Below are 19963 nucleotides of genomic sequence, written 5' to 3' on the forward strand. Positions count from 1 at the left end.
CGGGATTGAACCCGCGGTCATAGAGTCTCAAAACTCCAGCCCGTCGCGTTAGCCACTAGACCAGCTAGCCACAATAAGATTCATCCAACTAGGTATACCTAGTTGGACGAATCTTATTGTGGCTAGCTGGTCAAGTGGCTCACGCGACGGGCTGGAGTTTTGAGACTCTATGACCGCGGGTTCAATCCCGGCCGGGGTATGGTTTGTTTGCAATCGTGTCATTACGATTTCTTGAGTCAAAAAGGGAAGACTTTTTAATATTACTTTATGCATTTTTTTTACGACACCATCCATCTTAAAATAAAGTGGGTTGATCCAAAATGAAGACATTCATCATTCATCACACATCACTATCAAAATTACCCTCCTAATTGTAAAGTAAGATCCCTCCACGCTGTGCTGTCCACCTCCAGGATTCAAGTCTGGCTCACAAATTTCTCTATAATCCTTCAGAAGTATTTTCATCATGTACACACTGATACAATATGCTCAACCACTCGTAAATTCTCAAGTTCCCTCCACCTGAAACCTCCTTCACAGCCTTCCTATAAGCCTTTCTCAGGCAACTTCATTTTCCCTTCTTTCCACCGCGGAATTACATGGCTTCTTGGTAATCCTATTCGGCTCTATACTCACTAAATGCCCTAATCACCTTACTAACCACTCTTCTGTCTCCTGCATAATACCTTACGTAACCCTACATCGTCTTACATTTCTACGAGACGAACTATTTAAAAACATTTACACCATAAATTGCTCCCTCACATGACGTCTTCGAAGCTTTCAACGTCCTCTTCGCTGACTCATTTAAATTATCAACATTAGTCTTTTAGCGGGAAGTATTAAAGCTAAAGGGAAGTGGGAGGTAATGAAATTAAATCCAAAAAAATGGAGGGTAATTCTAATTCTTCGGATCAAGAGCCCTCAGCGGCGTCTGTAATATTTAAAACTGATGTCTCAAACCCAGAGTTATTACCATTAATCTCTTTGTTTACTTTACAGTCTTTGCCTCCACAGATAAACAACATTCTCTCCGATAAATTAGACACATGTGCAACTCTTGGGTATCTTTATTGAGGAAACGTTTCGCCACACAGTGGCTTCATCAGCCCATATAAAGGAGAATGATGAAGAACAGGAGGAGTTTCAGGTAATCAGTCCCTAAAACTCCTCCTGTTCTTCACCATTCTCCTTTATATGGACTGATGAAGCCACTGTGTGGCGAAACGTTTCCTCAATAAAGATGACCAAGAGTTGCACATGTGTCTACTTTATCAACGTGTCGGTTCTCTGAACCATTCATCTACAACATTCTCTCCATACACACTTCAACATGCAACCTTTTTCTTACCTTCGTCTGTTCTCTGGATCACCTCATCTTTCACCCACCTGTCTGGCGACTCTCTGACTCCCATATATGGAAGAATGCACAAGAAATTAAGTTTTTAAGTCCATCTCATTATCTACAATAGAGTTCTTAGATGCATTATCTGAAATCTTTTGATGGTAAGAATTACTGCATATGACAAAGTTTTATCAATTAAATTTGAATAATCGTGAAAACAATAGAGGAATATTTTTTAGGACGAATCAGAATTATTATTAATGTGAGTTTATGAAATCATTCAGATTTTTCTTGAAAAATAACCCCCTCAGAGAAGGTTGAATTGTTGTTTGTGAAATGCTCTTCATTCAAGGAAGTGGAGCTACTCTTCCATTCCCTAGATCAAGTATAATTTCTTCCCATTTCCTAGGCGCTGTATGGCTTCAACAAAAATTAAATATATTTTTAATTTAGTGACTGTTTTGATCTTTCATAGGGGCTCATTGATGTTGAAGGGCTCTCGATCAAAGGAATTGGAACTACTTTCCCGTCCTCGAATAAAACTTGATTTCTTCACATCATGGAGGCGCTATATAACCCGCGTGGGTTACACAGCCCATCAACTAATGAGTCTTGATCTCACAATAAAAATTTTCATTCGGTAAATCATATAGTTTCCTCGGCAGATTAAGTCTCAGTTGACGCTCATTAACATTTTAACTCACAGATCAATGTATACAAATTTATAAATCTGTGTGTAGGGTTAGAGGCTGAAGTCTTTCAGATTTGCTTCAGTATTATAAATGTGGTTGCTCTCCACATTTAATATTTACGAAACACAATTACAGAACAATATTAGTTAAGTAATCCATGTACTGAATTTTGTTTTGTTTACAACCTGTATTAATCGAGAGAAATTTAATTTTGTCTTCAGCTGTGATATACACAACGGTGAGTTGCAACTTATAGTGGTGGGCACTGTTGTTTTTGTTCCAGTATTAAATTAATTAGATAAAACTTGAAGATCCAGTCAAGAGTTATACAAAGGGCATCAAGACCAGTTTCTGACACATTTCTGCAAGGTAAACCAAATTATAATACTGGCTTACACAGTGAGCTGTGACCTAAGACCAGACTTCTGGTGTTGGGTCACACTTCACTTTCTTTGTGGTGGTTCATGAGGGGTGTCTTTACTGTGACCTGTTCGTTTTCTTGATGTAAAATAAGTGGGGTCGTCAAGTGTCCTTGAAATCCATGTGGGGGAAGTGTGGGCAAGGTGTAGGCGAAATTATCCAGACCTCCAAAAGCAGGCACTTGAGGACATATGGAACCCACTACCATATTGCTTGCACGACACACGCTACTACTCATTCCCACTAAACTGATATCCTCTGTCTCACCCACGATGTCTGTACCTGCGCCAGCCACACTGCCACCAAGGCTGTTTCCTATCAGGCCACCTGCAGAACCCAGGACAAGTCTACTGCTGCCAGCTCTGTGTACAGGAACAACGCCCATAGACACAGGGGCACCTGGCATGGCATGGTCTATCTGGGCATATATAGTGGGCTCTGTCTTGCGGCGAGAGAAGTTGGCATTAGGGTAGTGACGGCCGCTGTGTGGGAAGGATAACTCAGCATAATTCACCTCCAGATTCTGTGTCAGAGACAAAGAAAAAAATAAAGAAAAAATGACAGTGTTAATCATTAGACAACAATTAATGCTACGTCATGAAACTATAAGAACGCAATTTACCATATATATATATATATATATATATATATATATATATATATATATATATATATATATATATATATATATATATATATATATATATATATATAGTGGCTTTTGCCACTAGGCCACGGGGTGGTGATGGTTATGGTGGCGGTGGAGGTAGTGGTAGTGGTGGTGCTGGTTAGTAGTATTGGTGGTGGTGGAAGTGGTGGTGGTTATAGTGGTGGTGTTGGTGCTGGCTGTAGAGGTGGTGGTGGTAGTGGTGGCGGCGGTAGTGGCGGCGGCGGCGGTAGTGGCGGCGGCGGCGGTAGTGGCGGCGGCAATGGTGGTGGTTTTAGTGATGGTAGTGGTGATGGTGGTGGCAGTGATGGTAACGATGGTGGTGAAGAAAGTTGTTTCAGTGGTTGTGGTGAGTTACTGGGATGGAGGTGGTGATGGTTATGGTGGTGGTGGATTTGGAGGTAGTGGTGGTGGTATTTACTGGTGGTTGTGGTAGTGTTTGTGTTGGTTATAGTGGTGGTTGTGGAGTTGGTTATAGTGTTGGTGGTTGTGATGGTGTTGGTGATCATGGTAAGACGTAGAGGAAGACGCGAGGTAAGACGTCAGCAGATGACCAACACAGATCACCACTTACATTACATCAAAGTTTCCTCCTTCCCTACGCTCCCTCAGCATAACCTTTATTATCTCACTTTCCATATTTCTCTCTTCCCCTTTCGTCTCCTCTGTCTCCACTCTGCTCTTCCTTCAAAACTTACCACCAACATAAATTTTCAGCCTTCAAACTGGTGGACTGCCATTCGTCAGGAATTTGCAACTTTCCATTAGTCAGGAGTCAGCTTTTCCCTCCGTCATGGTGTAGTTGTGTCTCCAAAAAGTAATCATACGATTGTGTCTGCATGTCTAGAGCCAAACGCTGTAGATATACGAGACTGGCAATCATTCTGGTCATGTATCCACGATGCCCATGGAAGTCTACAGTACTGATACCAAAAGAGAAATCGCTCTGGCACATCCTGTAGAGCATCCATTCAGCCACATACTTTGTATGTCTCTACAAAGGTTTACTAAGACATACACAAAAAAATTCTCGTTAAGAGCCGTCTACTATACTTTCCAATTTGTGAGGTTCATACAAAAACTAATGAAGTATACTACGTGTGTTACCATTATTTGCCCATTATGTGGAATAGTTTAGCTGCACATTCTAGATGGTCCTACCATGTAAATACAAGGTGGCCACAAAAACACTCACTGATTTCAAATAGGTATAACATGTAACTTTACTGTAACAATCTTTCAGAGTTAATAGCTTCAGATGCAGGATTTCATTCAGTTTGATGCGGCATAGGATAGCATGAAAGACACTCAATGTGGGCCCCTCTGGTTGCTCGGCAAACATCGAGGTCATAGTCCAGTTCGGTCCAGACGCTCTGCAGCATTTCTGGTGTTATCGTGCTAACTGTTTCAGTGATCGAAATTTTCAGCTCGTTCATGGTTGCAGGTAGTGGTGATACGTAAACTGTGCTCTTCACATACCCCCAAAGAAAGAAGTCACAAACAGATCCAGTGACCTCGCAGGCCACTTGCGGAGGTCACCGGATCTAACTGTTTGTGTCTTCAGGGAGTGTTTTGTAGACACTCTGGATTATAATGAATTATTTACCCGAGGAACGTGGAGTATCTTACAGTATATTTCTAATGTACGATTGTATCCAGTTTTGTTTTTATGAGTATAAATTTACAGTATATTTATTGTTTCTTTTGATTTCAGCCTAGTCAATGCAACCTTAGACTGACCTGAGGATTTGTTGTTGATATGGATGAAGGCGTCCTGGAATAAGTGCCGCAAACATTGCTCTCATAAGGGACGGAGGTACAGACATGGACGCTGCGGAATCCACCTTCCTCAGGAGTAGTGGGACTTTTGTTCTCTGTCTCACTGTTGCCTGTACATGAAAAATGAATCATGACTGACAGTTTTAGTGACAAAGAATTAAAAATCTGTTTGTTATGAACACCTATGTTAATTATTGTTACAATAATTTCATTTCAGAACACACACGGTCTCTTAATTGCTTAAGAAACAATCAAATATAAAAGAGAATTTTCCAAGTTTAAATAAAACTACCTTAAAACAGACTGAGGTTTAGAAATGATAAAATAAGGATTCATTAGTAAATACGTTTCTTTGAGTGAAGATGATATTTGATCATTAGTTCGCATGCATTCATCAAAATAATTCTCATGTTTGATGGCGCCTAGGTGACAGAACACAGCACTGATCTTCTCCGTTATAACGTTCTACCTGCCAGAACACAGCTCTGATCTTCTCCGTTATAACGTTCTACCTGACAGAACACAGTACTGATCTTCTCCATCATAACATCCTACATGACTGAACACAGCACTGATTTTCTCCGTTATAACATCCTACATGACAGAACACAGCACTGATCTTCTCCGTTATAACATCCTACATGACAGAACACAGCACTGGTCTTCTCTGTTATAACATCCTACATGACTGAACACAGCACTGATCTTCTCCATCATAACGTCCTACATGACAAAACACAGCACTGATCTTCTCCATCATAACGTCCTACATGACTGAACACAGTACTGATCTTCTCCATCATAACATCCTACATGACTGAACACAGCACTGATCTTCTCCATCATAACATCCTACATGACAGAACACAGTACTGATCTTCTCCATCATAACATCCTACATGACTGAACACAGCACTGATCTTCTCTGTTATAACATCCTACATGACTGAACACAGCACTGATCTTCTCCATCATAACGTCCTACATGACAGACACTGCACTGATCTCCGTTATAACGTCCTACATGACAGAACACAGCACTGATCTCCGTTATAACGTCCTACATGACAGAACACAGCACTGATCTCCGTTATAACGTCCTACATGACAGAACACAGCACTGATCTCTGTTATAACATCCTACATGACTGAACACAGTACTGATCTTCTCCGTTATAATATCATAAATGACAGAACACAGCACTGATCTCCTTCATAACATCCTACATGACAGAATACAGCACTGATCTTCTCCATCATAACGTCCTATATGATAGAACACAGCACTGATCTTCGCCTATATAACATCCTACATGACAGAACACAGCACTGATCTTCTCCATCATAACGTCCTACATGACAGAACACAACACTGATGTTCGCCTATGTAACATCCTACATGAAAGAACACAGCACTGATCTTCTCCATCATAACATCCTACATGACAGAACACAGTACTGATCTTCTCCGTTATAACATTCTACATAACAGAACACAGCACTGATCTTCTCCGTTATAACGTCGTACATGAAAGAACACAGCACTGATCTTCTCCGTTATAACGTCCTACATGACAGAACACAGCACTGATCTTCTCCGTTATAACGTCCTACATGATAGAACACTGCACTGATCTTCTCCATCATAACGTCCTACATGACAGAACACAGTCCTGATCTTCTCCGTTATATCCTACATAACAGAACACAGCACTGATCTTCTCCATTATAACGTCGTACATGAAAGAACACAGCACTGATCTTCTCTGTTATATCGTACATAACAGAAAACAGCACTGATCTTCTCAGTTATAACATCCTACATGACAGAACACAACACTGATCTTCTCCATCATAACGTCCTACGTGACAGAACACAGTACTGATCTTCTCCGTTATAACATTCTACATAACAGAACACAGCACTGATCCTCTCCGTTATAACATCCTACATGACAGAACACAGCACTGATCTTCTCCATCATAACGTCCTACATGACAGAACACAGCACTGATCTTCTCCATCATAACGTCCTACATGACAGAACACAGCACTGATCTTCTCCATCATAACGTCCTACATGACAGAACACAGTACTGATCTTCTCCGTTATAACGTCCTACATGACAGAATACAGCACTGATCTTTTCCGTTATAACGTCCTATATGATATAACACAGCACTGATCTCCGTTATAACGTCCTACATGACAGAATACAGCACTGATCTTCTCCGTTATAATGTCCTACATGACAGAATACAGCACTGATCTTCTCCGTTATAACGTCCTACATGATAGAACACAGCACTGATCTCCGTTATAACGTCTTACATAACAGAACACAGCACAGATCTTCTCCATCATAACGTCCTACATGACAGAACACAGCACTGATCTTCTCCATTAAAACATCCTACATGACAGAACACAGCACTGATCTTCTCCATCATAACGTCCTACATGACAGAACATAGCACTGATCTTCGCCTATATAACATCCTACATGACAGAACACGATACCGATCTTCTCCATCATAACGTCCTACATGACAGAACACAGCAGTGACCTCCGTTATAACGTCCTACATGACAGAATACAGCACTGATCTTCTCCGTTATAACGTCCTACATGACAGAACACAGCACTGATCTCCGTTATAACGTCCTACATAACAGAACACAGCACTGATCTTCTCCGTTATAACGTCCTACATGACAGAACACAGCACTGATCTTCTCCGTTAAAACATCCTACATTACAGAACACAGCACAGATCTTCTCCATCATAACGTCCTACATGACAGAACACAGCACTGATCTTCTCCATCATAACGTCCTACATTACAGAACACAGCACTGATCTTCTCCATCATAACGTCCTACATGACAGAACATAGCACTGATCTTCGCCTATATAACATCCTACATGACAGAACACGATACTGATCTTCTCCATCATAACGTCCTACATGACAGAACACAGCAGTGATCTCCGTTATAACGTCCTACATGACAGAATACAGCACTGATCTTCTCCGTTATAACGTCCTACATGATAGAACACAGCACTGATCTCCGTTATAACATCCTACATGACAGAACACAGCACTGATCTTGTCCATCATAACGTCCTACATGACAGAACACAGCACTGATCTCCGTTATAACATCCTACATGACAGAACACAACACTGATCTTGTCCATCATAACGTCCTACATGACAGAACACAGCACTGATCTCCGTTATAACATCCTACATGACAGAACACAACACTGATCTTGTCCATCATAACGTCCTACATGACAGAACACAGCACTGATCTTCTCTATCATAACGTCCTACATGACAGAACACAGCACTGATCTTCTCCGTTATAACATCCTACATGACAGAACACAGCGCTGATCTTCTCCGTTATAACGTCCTACATGACAGAACACAGCACTGATCTTCTCCATCATAACGTCCTACATGACAGAACACAGCACTGATCTTCTCCGTTATAACGTCCTACATAACAGAACACAGCACTGATCTTCTCCATTATAACGTCCTACATAACAGAACACAGCACTGATCTTCTTCATCATAACGTCCTACATGACGGAACACAGCACTGATCTTCTCCATCATAACGTCCTACATAACAGAACACAACACTGATCTTCTCCGTTATAACGTCCTACATAACAGAACACAACACTGATCTTCTCCGTTATAACGTCCTACATAACAGAACACAGCACTGATCTTCTCCATCATAACGTCCATTATTTGTTTATAAATATGCTTCATGAAGCTCAGTCTGTTTTTAACTTTACATTTCTAAATAGTGACTTTAGGATTACGTTAACTTCTAGCTTGTTGAATGTATAATTGTGTTAGTGCGTGAAATTATTGCATACATTTTAACGCAGTTCTGTTTATTTTTATATCCTGATTTCATTTAAGAATGATCCTGTGATATGATGGAGTGATACTGGATCTAAATCATTCATATTGTGAAATTAAGTATCAGTGATAACGTCAATCAAAGTAATTTACCGTTGAAAGGGATGAGGTCGGGGTTCTTGTCGTCAAGGTCCCGAGTATCAGCCAGTGATGTTTGCAGAGGCAGAGTTATGTTCTTTCTCTCTCCATGTCTCTTTTTCTTGAGGTTAACCACGCCTACTGCCACCACAGCCACCAGTACTAGTGATCCCACGACTCCCATAACCACCGCCAGAATGGGAGTGATGGATTCCAGCTGCTCTGGAGGAGGACGTATCTGGGCAGTGCGTCTCTCTGCGATGTCCTTAATAGTGTAGCCAGTTAAATACCTTTTCTCGCTTGGACCTCTGTCATTGGCAGCGTAAACATGGATGACGTATGAAGTCCCGGGTTCGAGCCCTCGTAAGAAAAAGACCGGGGCGGTGTTTTCTGTAATGTTGAGTAGCAGTCGTGTATTCTCTGCCTCATAAACCTCAATAATAAACCACTGCACAAGACCACCATTGTAGCCAGGGATACAATGTATTTTCAGTGTCTCCATCGTCTGGTTAGTAAGATTACAATTTTCAGGAGGGTTGGGTTTACCAGCTGCAACTACCTTGTAAGAGCAGGGTATCTTCTGTCTGCCAAGGGCATTTCTGCCCCAGCAGAGTAACGTACCATAGTCCAGCTCTGTACGAGCTACATAGGACAGAGAGGACTGGAGTCCCTGCATGGCTACGTGATTCTCTGCAATGTCAACTACGTCACCACTACTGTTAAATCTCCAGAAGAAACTAACAACGGGAGGCACGGCTTCCAGACGACAAGTGACCAACACCTCCTCGTTCTTTGCGGCGCCGTAGACGTGGATCTGCCCAGCAGCACACACAGGGGCATCTGTAGGTAACAAAATATTCATAAAACAAGCTAATCAAATTACTCACGAAAATTTAATCCAGGTTCAACTTGTCGTACATGGATATAAGATGAAGTAAATTTATCTGAGAGTCGAAAAGTTTATATTAAAGTGATTTATATTAAAGTGAAGCGATAATATGTGAAACATGATCAGAGAAGAATATTCTTGATTAAACCCACGGGTCGATTCTTTAATATATTTTATGGTTTATTTAAAGTACAATAATCATGTTGCTATCTACAAACAGGTTAATATTATGAAGAATTACATGGTTAACTATCATGTTTTTTTGGCCTCAACTCGAATTCAATTTTGTTTCCTGGAGTGAAAAATAGTATACAAAATATAAAAGAAAGTTTTTAATACAGAAAAATCTCGTTTGTCTGTGGTGTATTATACCAGGATATTTTAATATAAATAAAACAAGAAAGAGTACAATGTAAAAATCTTTCGATACTAGAAGTATGAGGTAAAATATCGGAAAATGAGATTTTCTCGCAATAAGAGAACTGATTCAGGAAACACGTCAATAAGGGGATTCACTACTGTATTTGTATCAGTGTTGATACATAATTTGAGTGTGGAAATAATTATATATTTTTAATATATTAAAATATAGCAAAATAATAAATACAAATGTTTGTGTAAAAAGTATGTATAGTAAGACTTGGTTAAACTGAACAGGTTAAGTAAAAAAGTTATTAATTTATTGTAAACACGTCCTTACTTAGAGCACAAATAAATGCATTTTTTGGTCCTTTGTGGTAGCAGATTTCTATAGATAATTCCTAAATACGTTGAAAGATATATGCGAATAATTTCTCAAAATATATTAGAAACAATGGGTCATTCAGTTTTATTTTGGAGCTCATGTAAAGAAATGAATAATGAAAATATGAAAAAAAATAGATATGCAACAAAATTTATTTCACAATAAATTTGAGCTTTGAAAAAAATCTGAAGACACTAAAATTTAATTCATAGACAACACGAAAAGTGGTTATGTGATTACTTCTAATAAATTCATAAGATGCTACAAAATAAATTAGAAAATTTATTGTAAATAGCAAAATGGAGGACAAAAAGACTAGCCACTAAGTTGAGGATCATTTACAAACTTTCCTGAAGTTTTTCTTAACAAACAGACAAACCCACAATAAAGTGCACACACAGAGGTGGGGTGCACCATCAAGTGTTGGACACAACACGTACAACCGAGGAAGAAGTGAAGAGGCTGTTAAGCTAGCTAGACACCTCAAAGGCGATAGGGCAGGATAACATCTCTCCATGGGTCCTGAGAGAGGGAACAGAGGCGCTTTGTGTACCACTAACAACTATCTTCAACACATCTATGGAAACAGGACGACTACCGGATGCATGGAAGACAGCAAATATAGTCCCAATTTTTAAAAAGAGACAGACATGAAGCATTAAACTACAGATCATTGTCAGTGACGTGTATAGTATACAAGATCATGGAGAAGATTATCAGGAGAAGAGTGGTGGAGCACCTAGAAGAGAATGAGCTTATCAACGACAGCCAGCACGGTTTCAAGGACGGGAAATCCTGCGTCACAAACCTACTGGACTTCTATGACAGGGTGACTGCAGTAAGACAAGAAAGAGAGAGGTGGGTATATTGTATTTTCTTGGACTGTAAGAAGGCGTTTGACACAGTTCCTCCAGCGGAAGCTGGAGGACCAGGCAGAGATAACAGGGAAGGCACTACAGTGGATCAGAGAATACCTGTCAGGAAGACAACAGCGAGTCATGGTAGGTGGTGAGGTGTCAGAGTGGGCACCTGTGGCGAGTGGGGTGCCACGGGGATCCGTCCTAGGACCGGTGCTGTTTCTGGTACTTGTGAACGACATGACGAAAGAAATAGACTCCGAAGTGTCCCTGTTTGCAGACGATGTGAAGATGATGAGAAGCATTCAATCGGACGAAGACAAGGCAGAACTACAGAGGGATCTGGACAGACTACAAGCCTGGTCCAGAAACTGGCTTCTGGAGTTCAACCCCACCAAGCGCAAAGTCATGAAGATTGGGGAAGGGCAAAGAAGACCACAGACGGAGTAGAGTCTAGGGGGCCAGAGCCTACAAACCTCACTCAAGGACAAGGATCTTGGTGTGAGTATAACACCGGAATATCTGAGGCGCACATCAACCAAATAACTGCTGCAGCATACGGGCGCCTGGCAAACCTAAGAACAGCATTCAACATCTAAATAAGGAGTCATTCAAGACCCTGTAAACTGTGTACGTTAGGCCCATATTGGAATATGCAGCGCCAGTTTGAAACCGTCACATAGCCAAGCATGTAAGGAAAATAGAGAAAGTGTAAAGGTTTGCAACAAGACTAGTCCCGGAGCTAAGAGGTATGTCCTACGAGGAGAGGTTAAGGGAAATCGACCAGACGACATTGAGAAATAGGAGAGTTAGGGGACATATGATAACAACATATAAAATACTGACAGGTATAGACAAGGTGGACAGAGACAGGATGTTCCAGAGATGGGACACAGCAGCAAGGGGTCACGGTTGGAAGTTGAAGACTCAGATGAACCACAGGGATGTCAGGAAGTATATTTTCAGTCACAGAGTTGTCAGGAAGTGGAATAGCCTGGGTAGTGATGTAGTGGAGGCAGGATCCTTACATAGCTTTAAGAAGAGGTATGATAAAACTCACGGAGCCGGTAGAATGATCGGGTAGCGGCCAGTTGAAGAGGCTGGGCCAGAAGCTATGACTCGACCCCCGCAATCACAACTAGGTGAGAGTACAACTAGGTGAGAGTACAACTAGGTGAGTATATATATATATATATATATATATATATATATATATATATATATATATATATATATATACACACACACACACAGCAGGGAGTGAGAGAACCTAGTAGCAATCAGTGAAGAGGCGGGGCCAGGAGCTATGACTCAACCCCTGCAACCACAAATAGGTGAGTGTTCACACACACAAACACAAACGCACACACAGAGGCAGGCATGGCATCAGGAACAGCTACAGCAGTCACAGACGAGGGGACTTTAGGGAACAGAGATCAGTAAAGAGGCTGGGCCAGGAGCTATGTCTTGGCCATTGTAACCACAAATACGTGAGTACAAATAGGTGAGTACACAGGCACTAGGGGCAAAGGCTGCAATCCTCACACAAGATCTCTGGGTGTAAATAGCCCGGAGTATAGACACCGCAGGAAACTCACGTCAGGCGTCTCTAAGATTAGTAATCAGTAACCTCAGCAAGGAGTCATTCACTATTCCTTGTCAGATCCATACAGAAGTATGCACCACCAGAATGGAAACCACAATGATCAAGGATGAGAAGAAATTAGAGAGGGTGCAGGGGTTGACAACAAGGCTAGTTCCTGAGCCGGGGGTAATGAACTATGAAGAGAGACTAAAGGAACTATTCCGGGTGACATGAGTGGACAGAAAGGTCAGAGGACATGAAAATCTCGTGAATTAAAAGGGTGACAAGGAAAGACTGTTCGAGATGTGGGAAACAAGATCACAAGGGCACGACTGGAAGCTGAAAATGTAGATGAGTCACAGAGTTCATAGGAAATACTTCATCAGCCTCAGAATATCCAGGAATTGAAAAGTCGACGATGACGAAGTGGTAGAAGTACGATCTGTACATAGCTTTAAGAATAGGTATGAAAATGGTTTTGAAGCAGGAGAAATCGTTCTGGGCCAGGAGCTGAGAGACCATCCTCGCAAGAATTTGTAGGTAAGTTCACACAGAGATGCCAGGAAGCATTTCTTCAGTCTCAGGATAATCCGGAAGAGGAATGATCTCGACGAAGAAGTGATGGAGGTAGGAACATTTATTATTTTAAGGAAAAATAAGATAAGGTTGACGAGGCTGGGAGGAAGTGAATCTGGCAAACTGCAAGTGGGGTCATTAGTTAGAACTTACCCCGTCCACCCACATGTAGGTGCGTTCAAGTAGGCGACCAAACACATTCACATACATACAAACAAACTTACAAACACATGTTGACAAACACAAGCACTCCATTCTACCCAGGAAGGAGGTTACCTGAGAGCAAATTAGAGGAAAAACAAAGAATAAAAGAAAAGAAAGAGCTGAGAAAGCAACACAGAAAAAGTGCCAGAGAAGAAAAAAAAAAAGTATGGCCATCGGGAGCATGAATCACAGGCTGAAGATATGGAGAAACAAATGGGTTGGAAGACAAACTTGACTTGGAAATCTGGGAACAGATGCTAGATCAGGTCCAGGAAACGATAAAAAAGATGAGGGAAAAATTTATCAAGTTTAAAGAAGAAAGAAGCAATTTTTTACAGTAAATCGAAACAAATAGGAAAAATGTAAGATAGTGAGGGACTTCGAAAGCAAAGTAAATCTGCTGAGGTAAGAAGTAGGAAAGTTAAGTAGTCAGTCAGTTGGTGAGAGACCAGAAATTCAGGGAGAAAAAATTCTAGACACTAAAGGATGACATGCTGAGCAGGTCAGGAAGGAGAAGAAAGTGAAACAACTGGAAGATAAACCTGAGGAATTATAGGTGAACAACATATATTTTAACTAGACATGAAAAGAAGGACATGGGATACAGAGCTCTTATGGTGTTTTAGTTAAATAAAGAAAAAGAAATCATACCACGGACGGAGATGGAACCCGCGACCAGAGAGTCTCAGAATATTGTGGCTAGCTGGCCCAGTGGCTAATGCGACGGTCTGGAGTTTTGAGACTCTCTGACCGCGGGTTCTATCCCGTCCGTGGTATGGTTTGTTTGCAATTGTGTCATTACGATTTCGTGAGTCAAAGAAAGAGAACCTGAGAGGAAAGAGAGAAGGCAGGAGAAACATGAAATTGAAGATCTGATGATAGTGCTAAATGGAGTGGCTAATATGAGAAAATTCTTTGTTTTCAAGGGCCGGAACTCATGGATTGAAAAAGTCAAGACCACAAGAAATTCTGTTTGCTGAACCAGAAACTGGGAACTTAGTATTAAGAAGAAAATTAAGTCTGAAATCAAACAAATTTCACACCCTAAGTCAAATAAAAGAGGGTGGACGAGGAAATTAAGGAAAAAGAAAGAGGAGAGAAACGGAACAGGAAAGAGGCAACCCGTCTTGGATGGGAAAATCAGTAGAGGGGAAGAGTCTAGAAAATGCACTAACACACTCCAGAGAACCCTGGTCTAATATTTCGATGATTGTAACAAGAAATCTACATGGTGAGAGACAGTAAGAGATAGAAGGTGTTAGAAGAAAGTTTGTAACTCAGATGTAAGTGAAGCCACCAACAAATATGTAGTTATGAAATAAAACATACGAGATTAATACCTCGATATTGTAGATATTACAGAGGTTAAACACAAAAGAATAATAGCAAATGTAATACTTCCAGAGGGCTTCCAAATGATAAGGAATGAAAGTGAAAACAAATTAGTAATAGCACTAATGGTCAGAAACCATAGAAATTATAAGGAAATAGAAAACCTGGAATTATGATTTCAGGGATTATATAGCAGCTATTGTATTGTGTGGAGAGACAAAAGTAATACTGTTAGTGATTAATAATTCGATAGCAAACAAAAAAGAGGCCAATGGAAGTGTACGATCAGAAAATGTGGAAAGTGATTCACATATCGGAGACAGTGAAAGAAAAGGCAAAAAAAAAAAAAAAAAAAAAAATGCTATATTTCTAGTACTAGATTTCAACTATAAGGCGATTAATTCGAAAATTGGGGACTCTCATGTAGGACCAAAAAATGTGGAGAATGATACTTATGGAAGCAGTAATTAAAATTTTTCGTGTTATGAGAAGGCAATAACAAGAGTGAGGGAAAGATAATGGGCAGTAAGACTCAATCTGGATTTTGAACGAAATGAATATGATGCCTTTGAAATTGCTTATGAGAAAACACTAGGTGCCAACTAGGTGCCAACTAGGTGCCAGCATTCATGTGGTACTCAGTTTCGAGTTTGTGGAAAAAAAAAACTGGATAAAGCAACGAAATAGAGAAGTGAACAGGAAAATGAGCTATTGAATGGAAGACTATGATGTGGGAAAAGTTATGCAAAAAAGATGGAGGTAACAGTATTAAGGAGTTAATTTGAAAAAAGAAAGATTTATACTAAGCAAGAGTGGAAAACAAGATTAATCAGATAAAGCAGAGAAGCCAAAGGTAGGATCAAAAGGGCCAAGTAGATATATAAAGAGTATACAGAAAAAAGCAGAAATGCCAGAAACAGATACACAAAAATAAGAGATGAGAGAGGAAGCTTAAACACAATTTGAAATTAATACATAATCAAAGACTAAAAACATAACCAGTGTTACTCCACAGCCACATACGAAACATAACAACTGTAACGAAGTGATAAGACTGAAGGAGAATGGAATGCAGACAGAGAATAACAGAGAGGTGAGGGGCTAAGTAAAAGATTCAAGGACGTTTATGCAGGAGAAAGTGGAGATATTCCAGAAGACAGTGTAGTCAGGCCAGATCAACAGGTTCTAGGAAGCATCAGAATAACAATGGAAGTGAAGTGACAAGTAGGAGAGCTTCATGAAATTAAAGAAAATCTACCAGATAATATATCTCTATGGGTGCAGAGAGCAAGAGTAAACTACCTGAGGGACTTAGCAGCGAACATTATCTGATCTGTCTCTCCAGTCAGAACAAGTGCCAGAAAATTAAAAAAAACAAGACGTAAATGTGTTTCCATACATTAAAAGGGAGCTCAGATAAGATGAACTGAACTACAGAGTAGAATGTCTCGTCTTAGACCGCAACAAACCATTTATAAGTACGTTGGTGGGGTATGTAGTATTGAATCGTCTTGTGGTCACATTTTAAGTACGTTGGTGGGGTATGTAGTATTGAATCGTCTTGTGATCACATTTATAAGTACGTTGGTGGGGTATGTGGTATTGAATCGTCTTGTGATCACATTTATAAGTACGTTGGTGGGCTATGTAGTATTGAATAGTCTTGTGATCATATTTATAAGTACGTTGGTGGGGTATGTAGTATTGAATTGTCTTGTGATCACATTTATAAGTACGTTGGTGGGGTATGTAGTATTGAATCGTCTTGTGATCACATTTATAAGTACGTTGGTGGGGTATGTTGTATTGAATCGTCTTGTGATCACATTTATAAGTACGTTGGTGGGGTATGTAGTATTGAATCGTCTTGTGGTCACATTTATAAGTACGTTGGTGGGGTATGTAGTATTGAATCGTCTTGTGATCACATTTATAAGTACGTTGGTGGGGTATGTAGTATTGAATCGTCTTGTGATCACATTTATAAGTACGTTGGTGGGGTATGTAGTATTGAATCGTCTTGTGATCACATTTATAAGTACGTTGGTGGGGTATGTAGTATTGAATCGTCTTGTGATCACATTCTTCACATCAGTGTTTAATCAAATCAGTTAAAATTTTCCTCATTCTGGTTGTTCCTAATTTATGTTGAGTAGATAAAACATATTTCGTTTTAATACAGATAAATTTCGGTAATAAATACATTTCATAACACAGAGTTAGTTAGTTAGTTAAAGATTAGCCGGTATTCTCCCGGCCCGGGCCTTGTCCAAGTGGTGGCCCGGCCTTGGCTCCCTCTTTAGGGAGTGTCTGAGACCTAAGTCTCCCATGGGAGGAGGCACAAGTACCTCCTCATCTTTGGGACCAACTGTCCCCAGGCCTAGCCACAAGCTAGGCCTCTCTGGTCTGCCATCCCCGCCTCAAGGGGGCAAATGGGAATGACAGTCTTATGAGCTAAAGGCTCGGACTCAGGCACCTACCCTACCCTAGAAGGGTTAGGCATGGTATCGATCTAACACAGAGGACAACTGCTTCGCCAAGTTTGTGTTTAAGTAAATTGACTGATACTTTCATATTAATTATGCTATTATTTTACAGTCTAAATATGACTTCTAGTTTTTGGGTTTTTTAATGCTCCAGATATTAATTTCCATATTAAATGATTTGTTTTACTAAACTAGTCATATCTTTTTTAAAGGAGACATGACATGTTCAAAAAGAAGAAAGTTTGGTAATGAAAATGGTTCCTTCAACGAATAATGGATACAGTAGTTATACTTTATTCTTGCCACAAGCAGTTCCAAGACCCTTTGTCTCATATGTAGTGAAACAATTGCCTTAGTGAAGACCAGTAATGTGAAGTACCATTATTTTTTTTACGTCGTGAAACATTATGTAAAAAATGTACCCGGACCCTTGCATACATTGGTACTTGTCCAAGTGGATCTTTGCTCAGAGTAGTTGAGTAGCCCTGATCTATATATACCGGCTCCATCTCTCTCGTGGGTCAGTGTGACTTTGTAAATGGTCCAAGTCGGACCGAAACGTCGTCATAAGCTACTCTCTCTCTATGTTCAGGTTATTTGTACATTGAAGGAAGTTATAGCAAAGTCGCTAATAATGAGAAAAATAGACCAAGAGGTGGTATATATGAAATCTAATTCTTCTTTAAAAATTAAAAATAAAAAGCGAAATTTCATAAAATTTCATAATATAAAGAACATAAGAAAGAAGGAACACTGCAACAGACCTACTGACCCATGCGGAGCAGGCCCATCCTTCCCCCCGGATTAGACCAATGGCCCACCCCCTGGATTATCCCAATGACCCGCCCAGTCTGGTCATCTCCACTCAAGGATGGAGCACTGTACCAGACCCAGCAGCACAAGCTAGTCAGGTCCAACTCACACCCACCCACACCCACTCATGTATTTATCTAACCTATTTTTAAAACTACACAACGTTTTAGCCTGAATAACTGTACTCGGGAGTTTGTTCCACTCATCCAAAACTCCATTACCAAACCAGTGATTTCCTATATCCTTCCTGAATCTGAATTTTTCCAATTCGAAACCATTGCTGCGAGTCCTGTCTTGGCTGGAAATTTTCAGCACACTATTTACATCCCCTTTATTTATTCCTGTTTTCCATTTATACACCTCGATTATATCTTCCCTAATTCTACGCCTTTCGAGAGAGTGCAGATTCAGGGCCCTCAGTCTATCCTCATAGGGAAGATTTCTGAAACATGGGATCATCTTTGTCATCCTCCTTTGTACGTTTTCCAGAGCATTTATATCCATTCTGTAATACGGTGACCAGAACTGAGCAGCATAGTCTAAATGAGGCCTAACCAAGGATATATGGAGTTGAAGAACAACTTGAGGACTTCTATTATTTATACTTCTAGATATGAAGCCAAGAATTCTGTTAGCTTTATTGCGAACACTAATGCACTGTTGTCTTGGCTTTAGGTTACTGCTAACCAGAACTCCTAAATCCTTTTCGCAATCAGTAGTATTAAGATCTACATTATTTAGTTTATATGTGGCATGGTTATTTAACTGCCCAACATTTAGAACTTTGCATTTGTCAATATTAAACTGCATCTGCCACTTCTCCGACCATTGCGTCAGTCTATTCAAATCATCCTGGAGTGCTCTAATGTCCTCATTAGAATGAATTATATGGCCTATTTTGGTGTCATCAGCAAATTTGCTTATGTCGCTATTTATTCCCTCTTCTATGTCGTTTATGTAAATTGTGAACAACAATGGGCCCAACACTGACCCCTGAGGAACACCGCTTGTGACGTGCCCCCATTCTGATTTATCCCCATTTATGCAAACTCTCTGCTGTCTATTTGTCAGCCATGCCTCTACCCAGGAAAAAATTTCTCCTCCTATTCCGTGTGCCCTAAGTTTCCTCAATAGCCTCTGGTGTGGAACTCTATCGAAAGCCTTACAGAAGTCCATATACACAATATCATATTCATTACCATGATCTACCTCCTCAAACACCTTAGTGAAAAAAGTTAGTAAATTCGTAAGACAGGAACGCCCCTTTGTAAAACCGTGTTGAGATTCATTAATCAATCTGTGCCTGTCAAGATGGCTACGAATTGCTTCGGCAATTATTGATTCCATAAATTTTTCCCACTATGGAGGTAAGGCTTATTGGTCTATAGTTCGAAGCCAAGGACCTGTCACCTGCCTTGTAAATAGGTATTACATTTGCCATTTTCCACTTATCAGGCACTATGCCAGTTTGTAGTGATATGTTAAAAAGATTAGCCAAAGGTATGCTAAGTTCCTTTTTACATTCCTTTAACACCCTTG

General features: G+C 40.3%; 1 protein-coding gene across 1 annotated transcript in view; it reads right to left on the reverse strand.

The window, feature by feature from the left end:
• Positions 1–1224: 1224 nt before the first annotated feature.
• Positions 1225–19963, reverse strand: part of LOC128696864 (nephrin-like) — a 124379-nt gene continuing 105640 nt past the window's right edge. Inside the window, exons 9-11 of the mRNA XM_070096220.1 lie at positions 8953–9777; positions 4865–5013; positions 1225–2980 (exon numbers count right to left, since the gene is read on the reverse strand). Of these exons, the coding sequence (XP_069952321.1) occupies positions 2474–2980; positions 4865–5013; positions 8953–9777 (1481 nt within the window). The 3' untranslated portion in view covers positions 1225–2473. The remainder of the gene's footprint in view (positions 2981–4864; positions 5014–8952; positions 9778–19963) is intronic.

This window comes from Cherax quadricarinatus, chromosome 52 (genome assembly GCF_038502225.1).
Source record: "Cherax quadricarinatus isolate ZL_2023a chromosome 52, ASM3850222v1, whole genome shotgun sequence".
Lineage (NCBI taxonomy): Eukaryota > Metazoa > Arthropoda > Malacostraca > Decapoda > Parastacidae > Cherax > Cherax quadricarinatus.